This window comes from Lytechinus pictus, chromosome 13, assembly GCF_037042905.1.
Source record: "Lytechinus pictus isolate F3 Inbred chromosome 13, Lp3.0, whole genome shotgun sequence".
NCBI classification, from domain to species: Eukaryota; Metazoa; Echinodermata; class Echinoidea; order Temnopleuroida; family Toxopneustidae; genus Lytechinus; species Lytechinus pictus.
In genome coordinates, this window is record NC_087257.1 from 13,281,856 (window position 1) to 13,297,050 (window position 15,195).

General features: G+C 35.3%; 1 protein-coding gene across 4 annotated transcripts in view; it reads left to right on the forward strand.

Annotated features, from left to right (window-relative positions):
• LOC129275033 (natural resistance-associated macrophage protein 2-like) overlaps positions 1-15,195 on the forward strand; it is a 31,568-nt gene that overhangs the window by 8,253 nt on the left and 8,120 nt on the right. For 3 of the 4 annotated variants that reach the window (XM_064109006.1, XM_064109005.1, XM_064109008.1), the window contains 8 exons: positions 1,191-1,250; positions 3,087-3,193; positions 6,201-6,323; positions 9,690-9,916; positions 10,409-10,479; positions 12,858-12,925; positions 13,921-14,076; positions 14,768-14,926. In XM_064109006.1, coding sequence (XP_063965076.1) covers positions 1,191-1,250; positions 3,087-3,193; positions 6,201-6,323; positions 9,690-9,916; positions 10,409-10,479; positions 12,858-12,925; positions 13,921-14,076; positions 14,768-14,926 — 971 coding nt within the window. The remainder of the gene's footprint in view (positions 1-1,190; positions 1,251-3,086; positions 3,194-6,200; positions 6,324-9,689; positions 9,917-10,408; positions 10,480-12,857; positions 12,926-13,920; positions 14,077-14,767; positions 14,927-15,195) is intronic. The other variant, XM_064109007.1, reaches the window with a different exon arrangement.

Consider the following 15,195-nt stretch of genomic DNA (forward strand, 5'->3'; position numbering starts at 1 on the left):
AATCTGTTCTTTATATTACACCTCTTCAAAGAAATACATGTTTATAATAACAATTGGTGCATACATGTACATGTACATATGAAATTATGACTTTTATGTCAAAATTTGAGCTTCGGGATTACTACTTTTTACTTTTAAAAGTTGGCAGCTCTGATAAAAAGAAATGCTCTTCATACACATCTAAACCATTGTGGTTTTTAATACCACTTCTACCTTGGGTACCGGCTGTCATTATCAAGTACATTTTAATAGGTACACGGCATCTATCAGTATTACATCCAAGGTCACATATCATCAGGCCTCCATGTAGTCTGCTGTGCAAACCTATCACTCGAGTTAAGGGTCTGAATGTGCAGCCTACTCATGCCATGTGTACTGAAGGCCCTCTTAGTTTTGTATGTGCTAGTCTTTGCATATAGACACACTTGCTGATCAAAGTTTCAATCAGGGTCTGTGCCAGCAGACTAACATGTACCTTGGTGTTCTCATGCACACACATGCTGCATGCACAGAGCTGAAATGACCTTGCCATAGTTTTGAAAATCGGACCTTGTCCTATTTGGCGGCTAAAGCAACATCTACATTGTAACATAGAAAAATAGAACTTGGCACAAATTTGTGAAAGACATGAAAGTTTCTGGTTTTAGGCTTAAAGGTGATGAGGTTTTTCATTACCTTTTCATATTAGGTATTTACTTTTTAATGTTTAATAATCATGTTAATAGTTTTTTTTTACTTTATTAGTTACATGATTCATGTGGTTTTGAGACAGCAGGCGCGGATCTGGGGGGGGGGGGGGGGGGTGGAAGGTGCTGCAGGCGCACCCAGTAAAATTGAAAATATAATGGTGCACCCCATAGAATGTCTTCATTGCGCACCCTGTGAAATGAGAGATGACCTTTTATTTTTGGTGGGGGGGGGGGGGTGTTTGTCAAACTTTTCAGGAGACAAAATGTCTTTTATTTTCGATTGATGACCTTTTTTAATAAATCGCACCCCGTAAAATTCTGAAGTCCTCTAGATCCGTGCCTGAAGTAGGTATCCCCTGTGATGGGTTTCTCACACAATAACATGGGATTGATATTTAAATAGGGGACCATTCTAATATGGGTGTGTATTTTTAATAATAATCCACACTTACAAACTCTATCCATTTCATTAATACATTGTACATGTGACTTGACATTCAGGAGGTGGTGGTGTTTCTTTTTCACAACCGGGTCAAGGTTCATTAGAGCCTCGGGTAGATGGTAAGTTTTTCCACTTTATTTTCTTTTCTTTGAAAATGAAGAACCTAACATGGGATTTTCTCCAACTCATATCAATCACATTAGATTTCTGTTTGAATTTAGTCTAATATGAAGTGATATGTGTGATTTTGGATCTAGCCACTATTAATAGATTTGTCAATGTTCCTGGCCCCTTTTTGTCAGAGTACTAATTATATACAATAATGCAACTATTAAAGATTTAATTACTTTTCAATGTTTACTAATAATTATGATAATAGATGGCATGTATTAAGATACTGTTACACTAATTTATAGTTTTTGTTCTTTATTCTTCATTATTTTTACAACGGGGCCATTTCATGTTTGTTAAGTTAAAGTTAGCTACTGTTACACTAATTTATAGTTTTTGTTCTTTATTCTTCATTATTTTTACAACAGGGTCGTTTCTATGTTTATAAAATTATGAAAGACTTTACAATATTGACTAAAACAAGACTTTGTGCTATAAAGTAGAATGCCATTTTTTCTCAAAGTAGGAATGAATGTCCTATTTGATTTTTGAGAAATTCCATGTTGTAGAATCAACTTTGCATGGATATGTTTGCTTGCATTGAGAATTCTAGTCAACAAATATTATAATCTCAAGCTGAAAGTGCATGGAAATACTGTAAATCTTGCATGACTTTTCAAAAAGCTATGAGTATGCTGAAATAGCCCCTGAGGGGTGTATCACCAAGAGCTTTAGTGCGACAGCCGACATGTACATACACTGTAACAAATATTGGGTAAAATTTTAACCAGCACAAGGGTAATTATGTGTCCAACCAATTGTTGGCAGTATTTTACTCAATGCGTGAAGCATATTGTTCAGTAAGGTTTAAAAAGAAAAAAAAAAAAAAATATAGGTATATTCACCCAGGGAAGCCACTTCAGTTCTGAAAACTGTTCTCCCAGTGGTCCCTGCTATTATCATTACCCCGGCAATAAGCAGGAATTACTTTTGAATGGGCAAAATTTTCATCACATTGGATAAATAAAAATGCCCAAAAGAAATGCCCAATGTTGGTTGAACACATAATTATCCTCATGGAGCATTTTTACCCAATATTTTTTTTTAGAGCGATACAGGTATGCATTGTACACATTGATTCAGAGCTCTTGTGACTTGGAGGTGGTACAAATCAAATTTTCAAATGAACATGATGCATGTACTTCTTCTTAAGAACTAATGGACCAAGATATGTGTCAATGAAATTCAATTTTGAACCTTTTGTTGAGAACCTTTGTAATAGGCTGCATTGTGGTATACAAATAATGGATGTTACTTCATGAGGTGAAAGATGAAATGATCCATTCAACGAGGCGTAGACAAACTGAATGGATCACTCATTTCATCTTTCACCGAATAGAAGTATCCTGTCCATTGCAACGAATGAAAAGAACATTCATTATTTGTTTTATATGACACCTATAAAAAATATATCCTTGTCATTTGGAATTTGTAAATTTGAATGCAAAAGTGCATTCAAGATCAGTGCGAATGCGGTCTGTTGATTATCGCACACTGATATACAAACCCGCGCACTATGTTTATGCGCACTGCCGGTGGTCTTGGCGCATGCGTGCAATGGACAAAATCGTTTGGATGAAAAATTGCACAATGAATGGATCCAAAAATTGCACGGATGATGACGTAATTGTAAAATGGGCTGAATGATCAAACAACCAATCAAATGGCAAGGATCTAGATCTAGGTGTCATATAATACTATATAATGAAAGCTTTATGTACTGTACATAATAACATACATTTGCCCATCTATAATTTTTTTTTCACCTCTGTACATACTTTTAGATCCAGTGCTATCCAATGGACGTCAGGGTCAGACACAGTATGCATCCACAGCTGAGAATGGTGGAACATACTTTGATGAAAGGATTCCAATTCCAGACCAAGAAAATGTAAGTGGGCCATTCATTCTTGGTCACGTGTGTGACCAAAATTATGAAAAATCTTGATTTTGATTAGTTAGAGATTTGAAAATTCTATAGATTTATGATTAATTATAATGATTTTGAAAGTTAAATTTCATTTTGAAATTCAAATGAAATTGGACTTTCAAAATCATGCTTCTGTGTGAAGTCACGCAAGTGAACCTGCATATTGGAGACAGCAAAATATATTTCCAAATGATTTAATAGCTTCATGTAACTATTAGCATGTTAATGTTAGACCCCTGTTACATCTGAGAGATTCCCTACCTCGGGCCGGCCCGGGGCCTACCTCGGGTCGGAAAGAAATCAGATGTAAACATCCCAAACCTACCTCGGGCCACCTTTTAGCGAACCTACCCGAGACCACATCAAGAGGTAGTCTCGGGTAGGTATCGGGCCGGCCCCGGTCCACCGATTCGTAGATGTAAACGCACACAAGCTTTCAAACCTATCTCGGTCCGTTCGCCAGCTGTCAAATTACGTCATAGCGCGCGCTATCCCCTCCCCAGCCCCGTCGTTCTTCGAATGTTTTGCGGCTTTTGACATGTGAATTGTGATTGATAAAGTCTTTGATTTTAGTGGAAAGAAGGAAGCACTTTAAACGTATTCTTTTCAAATCGATCATATCTTCAACGACTGCTGGGATCATCAGCATGCTTCCAGAATAACGAAATGTAAACAACTTCAATTAGCGCACGCAAATTATTCAGAGCCTAGATCGAGAGTGCCCTTTGGTGTCAGCAATCGGATACCGCTCGAAACCGTACCGATAGGGGAGGGAATGAACGCTGTGATGTAAACAGACCACATTTCGGACTCGGTCCGTTCGCGAAGCTAATCCACCAATAATCCAGTCAAGGTTGCAAGTGGACTCGGTCGGGTCTCGGGTAGGAAACTTTCAGATGTAACAGGGGCCTTATACAACCTTTGAAAGTCAAAAAGGGGCCTAAGCTTTCGATCCTAGCAGAATGACAAACATATAAAGTGGAACAACCATAATATAGACCACAAACAAGCTACAGCAACACTAGAAACAAGGAGACAAAAGGGGCATTAGTGAGTAGAGAAGACCAATCAGGTTAGTGAAGGGGATGAAAGAAAAGGAGAAGGCAGACACAAAGGGAAGTTAGTGTAAGTAAGGCCAAGAGGGATTAAGATAATGAGGCAGGCAACATCAAACAGGATCTGGAACAAAACAGTGATAGAGGGATGAATAACTAGAGAATTAGTGAGAGGTGGGTCAAACAGGTTACAAAGAAAGGCATAATAAACTGGTGCATAAGAGTGGGGGAAAAAAGGAAAAGAATGGGGAACAACTGATAATGTGCAAAAGACATATAAGTATATATGATAAAGCATTAAACAAACTAAGAGAAGAAGGTAAGTGTAAATATGTATCTATAAGTGATATATAAATATATCAAAAAAAAGAAATGTATATGAAAAAACCTTTGAATTACAATAATATCTCTATTTTTTTAGATTTCCAACTATATGATTATGTGAAGATCTGTCACAATTTAGTTCACACACATGACCAGGAATGGCCCATGATCCCCATGCACGAGTTGTTTTCATGGAGGGCCGGGGGTAGACTTAAATGTTCATGTACACGTTTGAATGACTTTAGTAATATTATATTAATATTTGCAGAATATTGCAGGAAAGGAAACCATATGAGACTTCCTGTATAGGTGATTTATAGTCGTGTTGCTTCCCTGTGTTTGAAGTTCTAATGAATTTGAAGGAAAAGTTTAGGAACAAATGATGTAAACTTCCACTTCCTTTTTCGTTTCCATAGCTTTAAAAGTTGTCCCATGAACATCTCACTCAACATTACTACATTGTGAGAACCAATCAGTGTGGAGTTTGATGACTGTTTTTTTTTCAACTCTCATGCCATTTTTAGACCAAACTTGTGCCGCCCTGGTACAAGGTTCTGAAGTTATGCAACAAAAAGTGCATATCGGAACAAAAATTCCTCAAAAACATGATTTCAAGTACAAATCCAATCTAAATCCGTTTCTACCCGAAATTCATGTAGTCTTAATATTTACTTTCATTTTCAGAGTAGTGTCCTAGGGATGTCTAAAAGAAAACAACAAAACAAATCAAGCAGAAAAAAAGTACTGTAGATACATGTACATGAGAAACTAACAATAGAATACATTAAAAACGGTGTGGCTGCCAAAATATTTTTGATACATTATCCCACAATATCCCACAAAGATGCTTTAAAAATACATTGAAATTATCAGTTTTCAAGCTTTATTTGAAGTCTGACAGCCAAATTCTATTTTATTTGCATAAATTGGTGTCATTCATATGAAATAAATGAAAAGATTTAGTTTCAATTGAACTACATGTATGCCACTCTGCAGATTTCATCATAGATCTACAGATGTCTTGTGTGCCAATTTTAGCCGTGAAGGCCAGGGTCCTGTTTTACAAAGACTTGTTGAAATAACAAAGAGACAATTTCTATATTAGGTTTACTATCTGCCAATCAAATTGATTTATTTCAGTAGCTTTAAAATTGTAAATTTGTAATTATAACAAGTTCCAGATTTGAATTGTTGGTAATAATAATAATTAATAGCATTTATGAGGCGCCGATTTATCTAGTTTCCTATTTACTGGCTAAAGGCGCTTGATGCATTCAAGGATTAATCCTGCTGGGTACCCATTCACCTCACCTGGGTTGAGTGCAGCACAATAAAGGTAAATTTCTTGCTGAAGGAAAACACACCATGGCTGCGATTTGAACCCACGTCCCTCTCATTGAAAAACGAGATTCATAACCACTAGACCATGACGCCACCACTGGTAGATTGGCATGTCAAAAGAAATTTGAATACTTCATGTTTTCTCTGTATCACAGTCGTTCCGCTTGAGTTTGCACATGAAGGAAATAGGCTTGCATGATTGATGAACCCTGAACACACGTTTTTCTGATTTTGTTTTTTTTCTGTAGTATGCATTCAGTTTCCGTAAGTTATGGGCTTTCACCGGGCCTGGTTTTCTGATGAGTATCGCTTACCTGGATCCTGGTAACATAGAGTCTGACCTACAGTCTGGATTTGTCGCAAAGTTCAACGTAAGTTCCTCTTTGGTCATCAATTATCATCAATTAAAGGGGAAGTTTACCCTGAAGATAGTTTGTTGCAAAAATAGCAGGAAAAAATAGTCAAAAGTATTGGTGAAGGTTTCAGGAAAATCACGTAAAGATTAAAGAAAGTTATTAAAATTTTAAGTTTTGAATTTGTGACGTTATACAGTACATGAGCAGATGCCCCATGTGTTATGTCATGTAAAATGCATAAATTTAAATTTTTTAATTGTTCGTGATGACTTTTTTCTTTCTTTTTAATAGGAACAGGTGTGAAATAATTTGTCTATTGATTTTTACCATACAATATGTAGGAAAGCTGCTCGCATATGACGTCACAAATCAAATAATTAAAATTCTGATAACTTTTTAATTCTTTGATGGATTTCGTAAAACCTTCAGCAATATTTGTAATTATTTCTTACTGCTATTTTTACAATAAATTTTTTTGTGAGGGTGAACTTCCCCTTTAATATCCAGGCGTGGATCCAGTCAGATTAGAAACAATACGATTTCAGGGGCCATATCGTGTTTGGACAATAGTTGACCCTTCAAAAACTCTTGTGTCTAATCCAGCTGGAAGTCCGCACCTATAAATATCAGCCACATGAAATTCAGGATTCAATTCTTAAAGGAGAATTAAACTCTTGGAGCAAGTTAGCTTTTGAGAAAGCAGAAAAATCAAAGAATAACATCAACAAAAGTTTGAGTAAAATGCGACTAGCAATAGAAGAGTTATGAGCATTTGAATGTCGAGATCACTATTAATGCTATGGAGATTTTCCCATTGGCAATGCGACCAAGATCTATGATGTCACAGATGAACAACTCTCCCCTTTTGGACACTGAAAATATACCCCAAAACATCTCTTTTTGCTCATTCTAATCATATGACAAACGATTCATCAATGATATAATGTTGTGAAACCTCTGTACTTGTCCTCTCATAAAGAGAACACCTCACCTTGTGATAGACTCTATAAAAGTGAGAATATAAGTGAAATAAGTACTAAAGTAATGAGGGAGTTGTACGTGTGTGACATCACAGATTTTGGTCGCATTGCCAATAGGAGGATCTACATGGCATTAGTGATCTCAATATTCAAATGCTCATAACTTTCTTATTATTCATTCAATCTTCCTCAAACTTTCAACAATATGTTTCTTTGATTTTTCTCTTTGATATGGATTCAGCTGGTTTCAAGGGTTTCATTCTCCTTTAAGGATTTTTATTTACTTATGGCAAGCCATGGATAAATATGAAAATGTTAAAACTTGATAAAATCAACATTGATAATTTATTATACACTGTACTGTCAAAATTGACAAATACCAAATTGAGGTTAAAAGTCATGGTGTGGCCAATTAAATTTTGGTTTTTCATTAAAAATGAGAATATTATATCAAGTCATTTCTTAAGTCTTTTGAAATGAAAATATTCAGGTAAAAAAGTTGAAGATAAACTTAGATATAAATATGCTACATATTTTCATGTTTCACATGCAAATTAAACCAAACTTGAACCATATTTAAAAGTGTATTTTATATAATAAATAATGGAAAAGAAAACTTGGAAAAACAAATCCACTCAAAGAGAGATCTAGAATATGTGTGATTTTGTATTCTAATGTAAGCAATATTCGTCATGTGAAAGAAATCACTCATGTTATAATACAATGTTTATCTCCATATGTATCTGATTGCAAACGGTATATAACTACTTTTTTTAATTGTTTTCTTTTTATAAAGTTTTAATTTGGAATAAGTTATTTATTTGCTATTTATGTTGTGTATAAACTTAAGTATTTTTGAATAGTGTCAATGATGTGTTCGATCAATTTGTTCAAAATGATGAATACAGGTTTGATTTGAACAGGTTACATGAATACCTATCTCCGGCTAATTCTCACGAAACTTTACTCCCTCAATCATATTTTTCAATTGATGGGTTTAATGAATATGTTAATGCAAATAACTCGGTCAATGATTTTAAATTTATCTGTTTACATTTCAATTGCAGGAGTTTGATTAATAAACTTGATGAGTTCTCTTCTTTTTGTCTTCTTTACAAATCCAATCAAGCATTATTGGGGATCACAGAAACATGGTTGACTGAGAATACTTTTGTTAATTTAATGAGGAATTACAGGTTACTGATTGGTTATACTGGAACAAATTATCCCTCAATGTTTCTAAAACTAACTTTATGATATTTACAAATAAGAAAATAAACTCTAATGAAATTGATATAAAATTGTGTGGTTCAATAATAAAAGAAGTTTCATCTTTAAAATTTCTTGGTGTCATAATTGACAATAAATTAATGTGGTTAAATCATATTGATGCCATCTGCAATAAGATATCTAAGAACATAGGCATAATGTACAAATCGCATAATTTTCCACCAAATATTTTAAAGATGCTATATTATGCTATTATTTCACCATTTTTTAATTATGGCATTCTTGCTTGGGGAAGTGCTGCGAATATTTATTTAGAGAGATTACACAAACTTCAAAAACGTGCAGTCAGAATTATAAACAACTCTCCTTTTTATGCCCATTCTTATCCTATTTTTCATTCACTTAAAATTTTAAATATTTATGATATGTACAAGTATGAAATGGGACTTTTTATGTATCTATGTTCTAAAGGACTTTAACCAGCGTTTTTATTGAACCGTTTTAAATTAAATTATAATATTCATGAATACTCTACTAGAAATGCTGCAAACTTCCACTTTCCTAAAATAAGAACTTGCCTTTCTCATAAATCTATTTTCTTTTGTGGCCCACTACTTTGGAATTCTTTGCCGGTTAATTTGAAAACATCTTGTTCATTTAATATTTTCAATCGTAACTTCAGAAATTTCATAATTGATAATTAAACCTGTTTGTAAATATTTTTTTTATATAATCTAGATTTTACCATTTGTGTATCTATGCTTTTGTATTGTCTTCTAATTTGTTTTTTTGTTGTTACTTTTGATATTGTCAATAATTATTTTTCTTTTTAAAGTAAGTTGGGTCGGCCGTTTTATAAGGATATTTTTTTTCCTTTTTGGCTGCTTCCCTTTTTGGCTGCTTCCCTCTCAATGCTTTTTTGTATTACTTTTATGTCTTTGATGTTATGTAAACTTTGTTCCCATGTATTTTATCACAATTACATGTATGTTCATTTTTATGCAGAGAGCAAAATAAACTTGAATTGAATTAATTGAATTAAATTAAATTAATTGAATAATATATATAATGTATATTATATATATTTTGTATAATAAGTGAATGAAGTTGTACACTTATCCCACAAAATTATTGTCATTGTCACTTGATACCCAATTCATCTCCTGATCAGTTGCTATGGTTACTGATGTTTGCTACCCTCCTGGGTCTGCTGCTCCAGCGACTGGCGGCCAGACTGGGCGTGGTCACCGGTATGCACCTGGCGGAGGTGTGTTACCGGGAGTATCCCAAGTACCCTCGGATCTTTCTCTGGATCATGGTAGAGATTGCAATCATAGGTTCGGACATGCAGGAGGTGATCGGAACGGCTATCGCGTTCTATCTGCTCTCTAATGGAAAGTGAGTATGAATGCGTTTTATTTTATACTGAGGGAGGGGGTAGGGAGAAGAAGGGAGGGGAGGGGGTAGAGATAAGGGGTCATGGTAGAGATTGCTATCAAAGGTCCGGACATGCAGGAGGTGATTGGAACAGCTATTGCATTCTATCTGCTCTCTATTGGAAATTAAGTGTGAATTCATAGGGTTTGAGAGAGAGGAAAGAGGGGGGGGGGGTCAGGGAGAGGGAGGGTGAAGGTGAAGGTCAAGGAGTCATAGTGCAATCAGTGGTTCGGACATGCAGGAGGTGATCAGAATGGCTATCACATTCTATCTGCTCTCTTTAAATGGAAATTGAGTATGAATGCGTTTGATTTTATTTCTGAGCGAGAGAGAGAGAGTGAGAGGGGGGAGGGGACAATGATGGAGTGTTTATATTGCTACATATTTTTAGCTGCCAATTATGTTCATCAAATCGCAATACTTGCATGCTTTCTCCTCTTTCATTTTTTGCAGAATCCCTCTTTACGCAGGTGTCCTGATAACCATCACAGACACATTTGTCTTTTTGTTTCTAGATAAATATGGTAAGCCACGGTCATTGGCCCGTATTCTGATAGGTTGAACTCTGTTGGAGTGAAACTGGCTTTATTGTCTTGCCAGCTTTAAGCTAAGGTTACACCAAAACCGAATTCTCTTGAATCTGGGGCGATTCCGTACGGAATAGGTCCCGAATCGGAGCATACATGTAATTGCCAATAATTGACTTCCAAGAATTGCCCTAATGCCTTCCAGAACATACAGAATCCAACTGATTCCATCCGTATACATCTCAAATGTTGCCCGAATGAAATTTGTTGTGGCCACATTCACGAGTATTTTGGAGGGTAGAACCGAATACATCCACGAATGTTCCGAATCCCTCCCGAATTTTCTCACATTTGGAGAGGGACAGCCGCATACTCCTGATTTAATTTGGGGAGATCCCGAATCAGAGACGAATAGGATCCGAATCAAGGCCATATTGGGGCAGAATTAGTCCAAATTTATTTTGGAGAATTTGGTTTTGGTGTAACCCTGGCTTTAGCCAATGCCGAGACTCAAGTGTAATGTTAAATTAAACAAGCAGAATAGTCATGCAGCTAGATTGGCTCTTTACATTTATGCCATATATGTGAGAAAAGAATAATGAGGGCTTTGTGACTGACCGTACTGCTCTAATAAAATCAATGTTTAAATGAAAATGATAAAAAAACAATTCTAATTATCTGAACTTAAAACGAATTCTGCAGCATAGGCTTAAATAAAACTAGCAGCAAAGATTTAAATAATAAATTAAACAGCAAACATTTAACTGATAAATTCAGCAGCACAGATGTAAATATTAATTTGAGAGGCAAAATTTTGTATAATGAATTCAGCAGCAAGATTTAAATTATAAATCAGCGGCAAAGATTATGATAATAAATTTAATGGCAAAGATTCCAATATTAATTTCAACAGCAAAAATATAAATGAAATTCATTGGCAAACTGGGATTAATAGGTGGCAAAGAATTAATTCTCTGGTGCAAGATTTTCTAGCAATGATACATGTCCACTAGTTACACCATTGGGTTCATTGCAGAAATACCTGTAGTTGTATTCAAACTCCAAAACAACTTATTTTCTAGCCTCCAATTGTCAACTCAATTTTGAATGTTAATCTCATAACGACCTGATATTTCTTGCAACCCACTTTTCTGCAGCAATGCTTTTAAGAGAGACAAAGTCAACTGACACCGAGAAAGGATGGAAATGGTTAACTTTTTTATCCTGCGGTTGCTCCGCAGATAGTGTAGATCCATGTAACTTTGATTATTCGACTTTAAATTGTAGAAATCTGGCAGTTGGGTTTTGGATTTCATTTGGGGAAATGGCCTTCATTGCTCTTAATCTTTATAGGATGTACATTTTAATTTTATTATAGCTCAAACAGGCTAGTTTTATAATAGTGTGTACCGGATATTTATGATTTTGGATTTTCCACATTAGCATAAACTGTTGTAGATTCTGTTTATTGGGAAATATCTTTAATTTCCTTTGTTCCCCTTTGTATTATTTTTATTTTAAAACACTTTTGGATTAGTAAATTTGTAATATAGGTACAAGAAAAATACCAAAGTCTTATCTTGTCTAAAATTAGCAGTACTTTTTGACATAATGAAACTAGTCCAAACTTTCTTATACATGTATTTTTTCAATTTTTCTTATTTTTTTCTAGATAGACAGTGATGTAAACACCTATTAATTCTACCTTGGTTTACTAGATGTCATTTCATTTGATAGACACACATTTAAAACACCTATATTTTTCATTTAGTTTCAGATAGGCAAATTGAATGGTAAATTGGGGTTTAGTAGTGTTTTCATTTTCTTTATTTTAATCATTATTTGAATGGAGCTTCCATGGAGCATTTGCAGACCATTTATAACTTATTTCCCATAATTCTATTTCAAAATCTTGACTATGATAATCTTCAAGGTTCTTTACTTACGTCCTTTGTATAGGATTAGAGAACAATTACATGTCAATATGAGCCTCTGCAGTGATGTAGTCAAAACACCATATTTTGTAAATGCACACTAATAACAAATGTAAAAATGTAATAGCTAAAAAGGGAAAATATTATATGACTTTTAGATAAGAGGTCACCGGTTAATTTAATTGCTCAAAATACTTTTGAGTAAATTTTATAGTGCACTTCATGCTGTTTTTGTGTGTTTTCAATTCCTGCATCTATGTGCGCTTTCTGTGCATTATATTTTGTATTCGTCACAAACATATTTAACATGCACAATCGCCCTTTTCCAAATTGATCCCCAACGCAACAATAATACATTGAAGATCATGACGATTAAAAGATTATTTTCTTTTTTTACTTATTTGTATTGAACAAGATATTCTCACTCTTTCCTGTGTCTAGGTCTACGTAAACTGGAAGCCTTCTTTGCATTCTTGATAACAGTAATGGCATTTACCTTTGGCTATGAGGTAAGAATATCATAATACAGTTGGGCTCGAAAGTTATAGAACCCCACATCAAAATGCACTCCTTCATGCTGAGTGTTGAATGTCGACAACCACGCTACGAATTTTGGCCATCTCAGAGAAGCAAACTTTATTGAATGTCATATTTTGTCACCTGACTTCACAATTTATCTAAGATATGGCAGAACTAGAACACCTTAAATATGTTGATTATCTGATGGGGTTCACTAACTTATGAGCACAACTGTATTAGTAGACCTGTTCAGTGTATGTAGTGTATTCTTCCATGTGCCTAGTAGTGCTACACAATATTACATGTACACTTTAGATTTGGGGGTTTTCATTGGCATTTATTTCATTGATGTTGAGATGGTTTATCCCTCGTAAATCACCAATACTTCCTACCAATCTCATTTTTTTGTTGTTTTGTTTGATTATAATTTACATGTATTTCCCTGAAAGCAACTCCAATGCAGAGATGGTGGTTGTTCTGAACGTTTAAGAAATTAACTGATAAATCACTTATTGTAGATGTACAGTACTTCAGACTCTGTGGCAGTTGCCTTGTGATTGGTTACCCCTTCACCTCCACTCCCTCCATGAATTAAGGCCCTGTCACATCGTTCAGTGCAAGCCTTGCGGATGAGTTGCCGGGTGATTACCCCCAACTCACCTGCAACAAATGGGAAATATAGTAAAGGGCACCAAACATAATGCCAATGAGAGGGGCATTAGTGCCAAGGAATATGGCTTCTATACATGTATGTAGGCAATGACCTTTTAAAGTGGCCTCAATGAATTTTAACCCTGGGTCTCGTCGCATGAACATTACCATTATGGTAACTCTGCCATGCAGTGGTAACTAGCATGGAATCCTTGATTTTGATTGGCTTTAGATCATCGTTACCATGGTAGTTACCATTGGATGGCAAAGTTACCATAATAGTAAATTTTATGCAATGTGCCCCAGATCACATAATATTCCTTGTTTCTTTCAGTATATTGCTGCAGCTCCAGATCAGGTTGAGGTTCTGAAAGGGATGTTTGTGCCATCGTGTGGGGACTGCGGAGAAGAGGAGATTCTCCAAGCTGTCGGGGTCATCGGGGCTATCATTATGCCTCATAATATATACCTGCATTCAGCTCTAGTCAAGGTACGCCTCAAGGCTAGAATAATAAATAATATTCATAATTACATTTCTATAGGGCTTCATACTTGTATGTTTCAAAGCAATTTACATTATAATTATCATTATCCCAGCAATCAGATCCACACAGTTTATGCACTTTCTCCACTCCCTGGGGACCATTCCAACATGAGATCCAAGACTGGATTGCTAGGCATACTACATACATGTTTAACACCTGGGTGGAGAGTGGCAAAATGTGGATTGACGCCTTGCCAAAGGACACTGGGCTGTGGTAGGATTCTAACACACGACCCTCTGATTACAAGGCAAGAGTCAGAACTACTTCACCACAATGCTTCCACAAGAAGGGGACAATCCCATGAAATAATAAACCATTTTAAATACTTGATTTCCTATTTTTCTCTCTTTTAATCCATGTTACAAATTTGTCTACCCATGAATATTGGAGACCATTACAACTTTTCATACTGTATGAACAAGAAAACAGACACAAATCATTTTAGGAAGGTCCTCAATGTAAGGGATCAAGCATAGATGCTCTAAAATTCAAGTTTATTATTATTTTTTTTTTAGGTATCCAGTCTTTATTTTCTGAAGTTTGCTTCGGTCACTATTGAACATAAATTTTCAGCTTCCAAATTCATATTCAATTTATTGCACCTTTCAAATCTTAATTTCTTTATTCATTGCTTAGTCACGAGATGTGGACAGAACTAAGAAAGAGGCTGTAAAAGAGGCTAACAAATACTATTTCATCGAGGCTAGTATCGCTCTCCTGGTTTCCTTCATCATCAACCTTTTCGTTGTCTCCGTCTTTGCAGAAGGACTTCATGATAAAACAAATGCACAAGTGGTAAATGTCCGTATGGCTGTTTCCTGAAGTAGTTCCTTATGGGGTAGCGAACCGACAAACGCTGTATGTTGTCTCTCATTGACTGTGTGTTATAAATGGCTAGTCTGAAACTATAGAGTACCGAAGTGATGATGTCACAAAAACATTTTTTGTACTTCAACGTTTTTGATGCCATATTTTGGTAGAGCATGATGAAAAACCCCCAAAACCAAAATTTGGAGGGAATCAGTATATCAGGGCCTTAGATATGACCTCATGAATACATAATT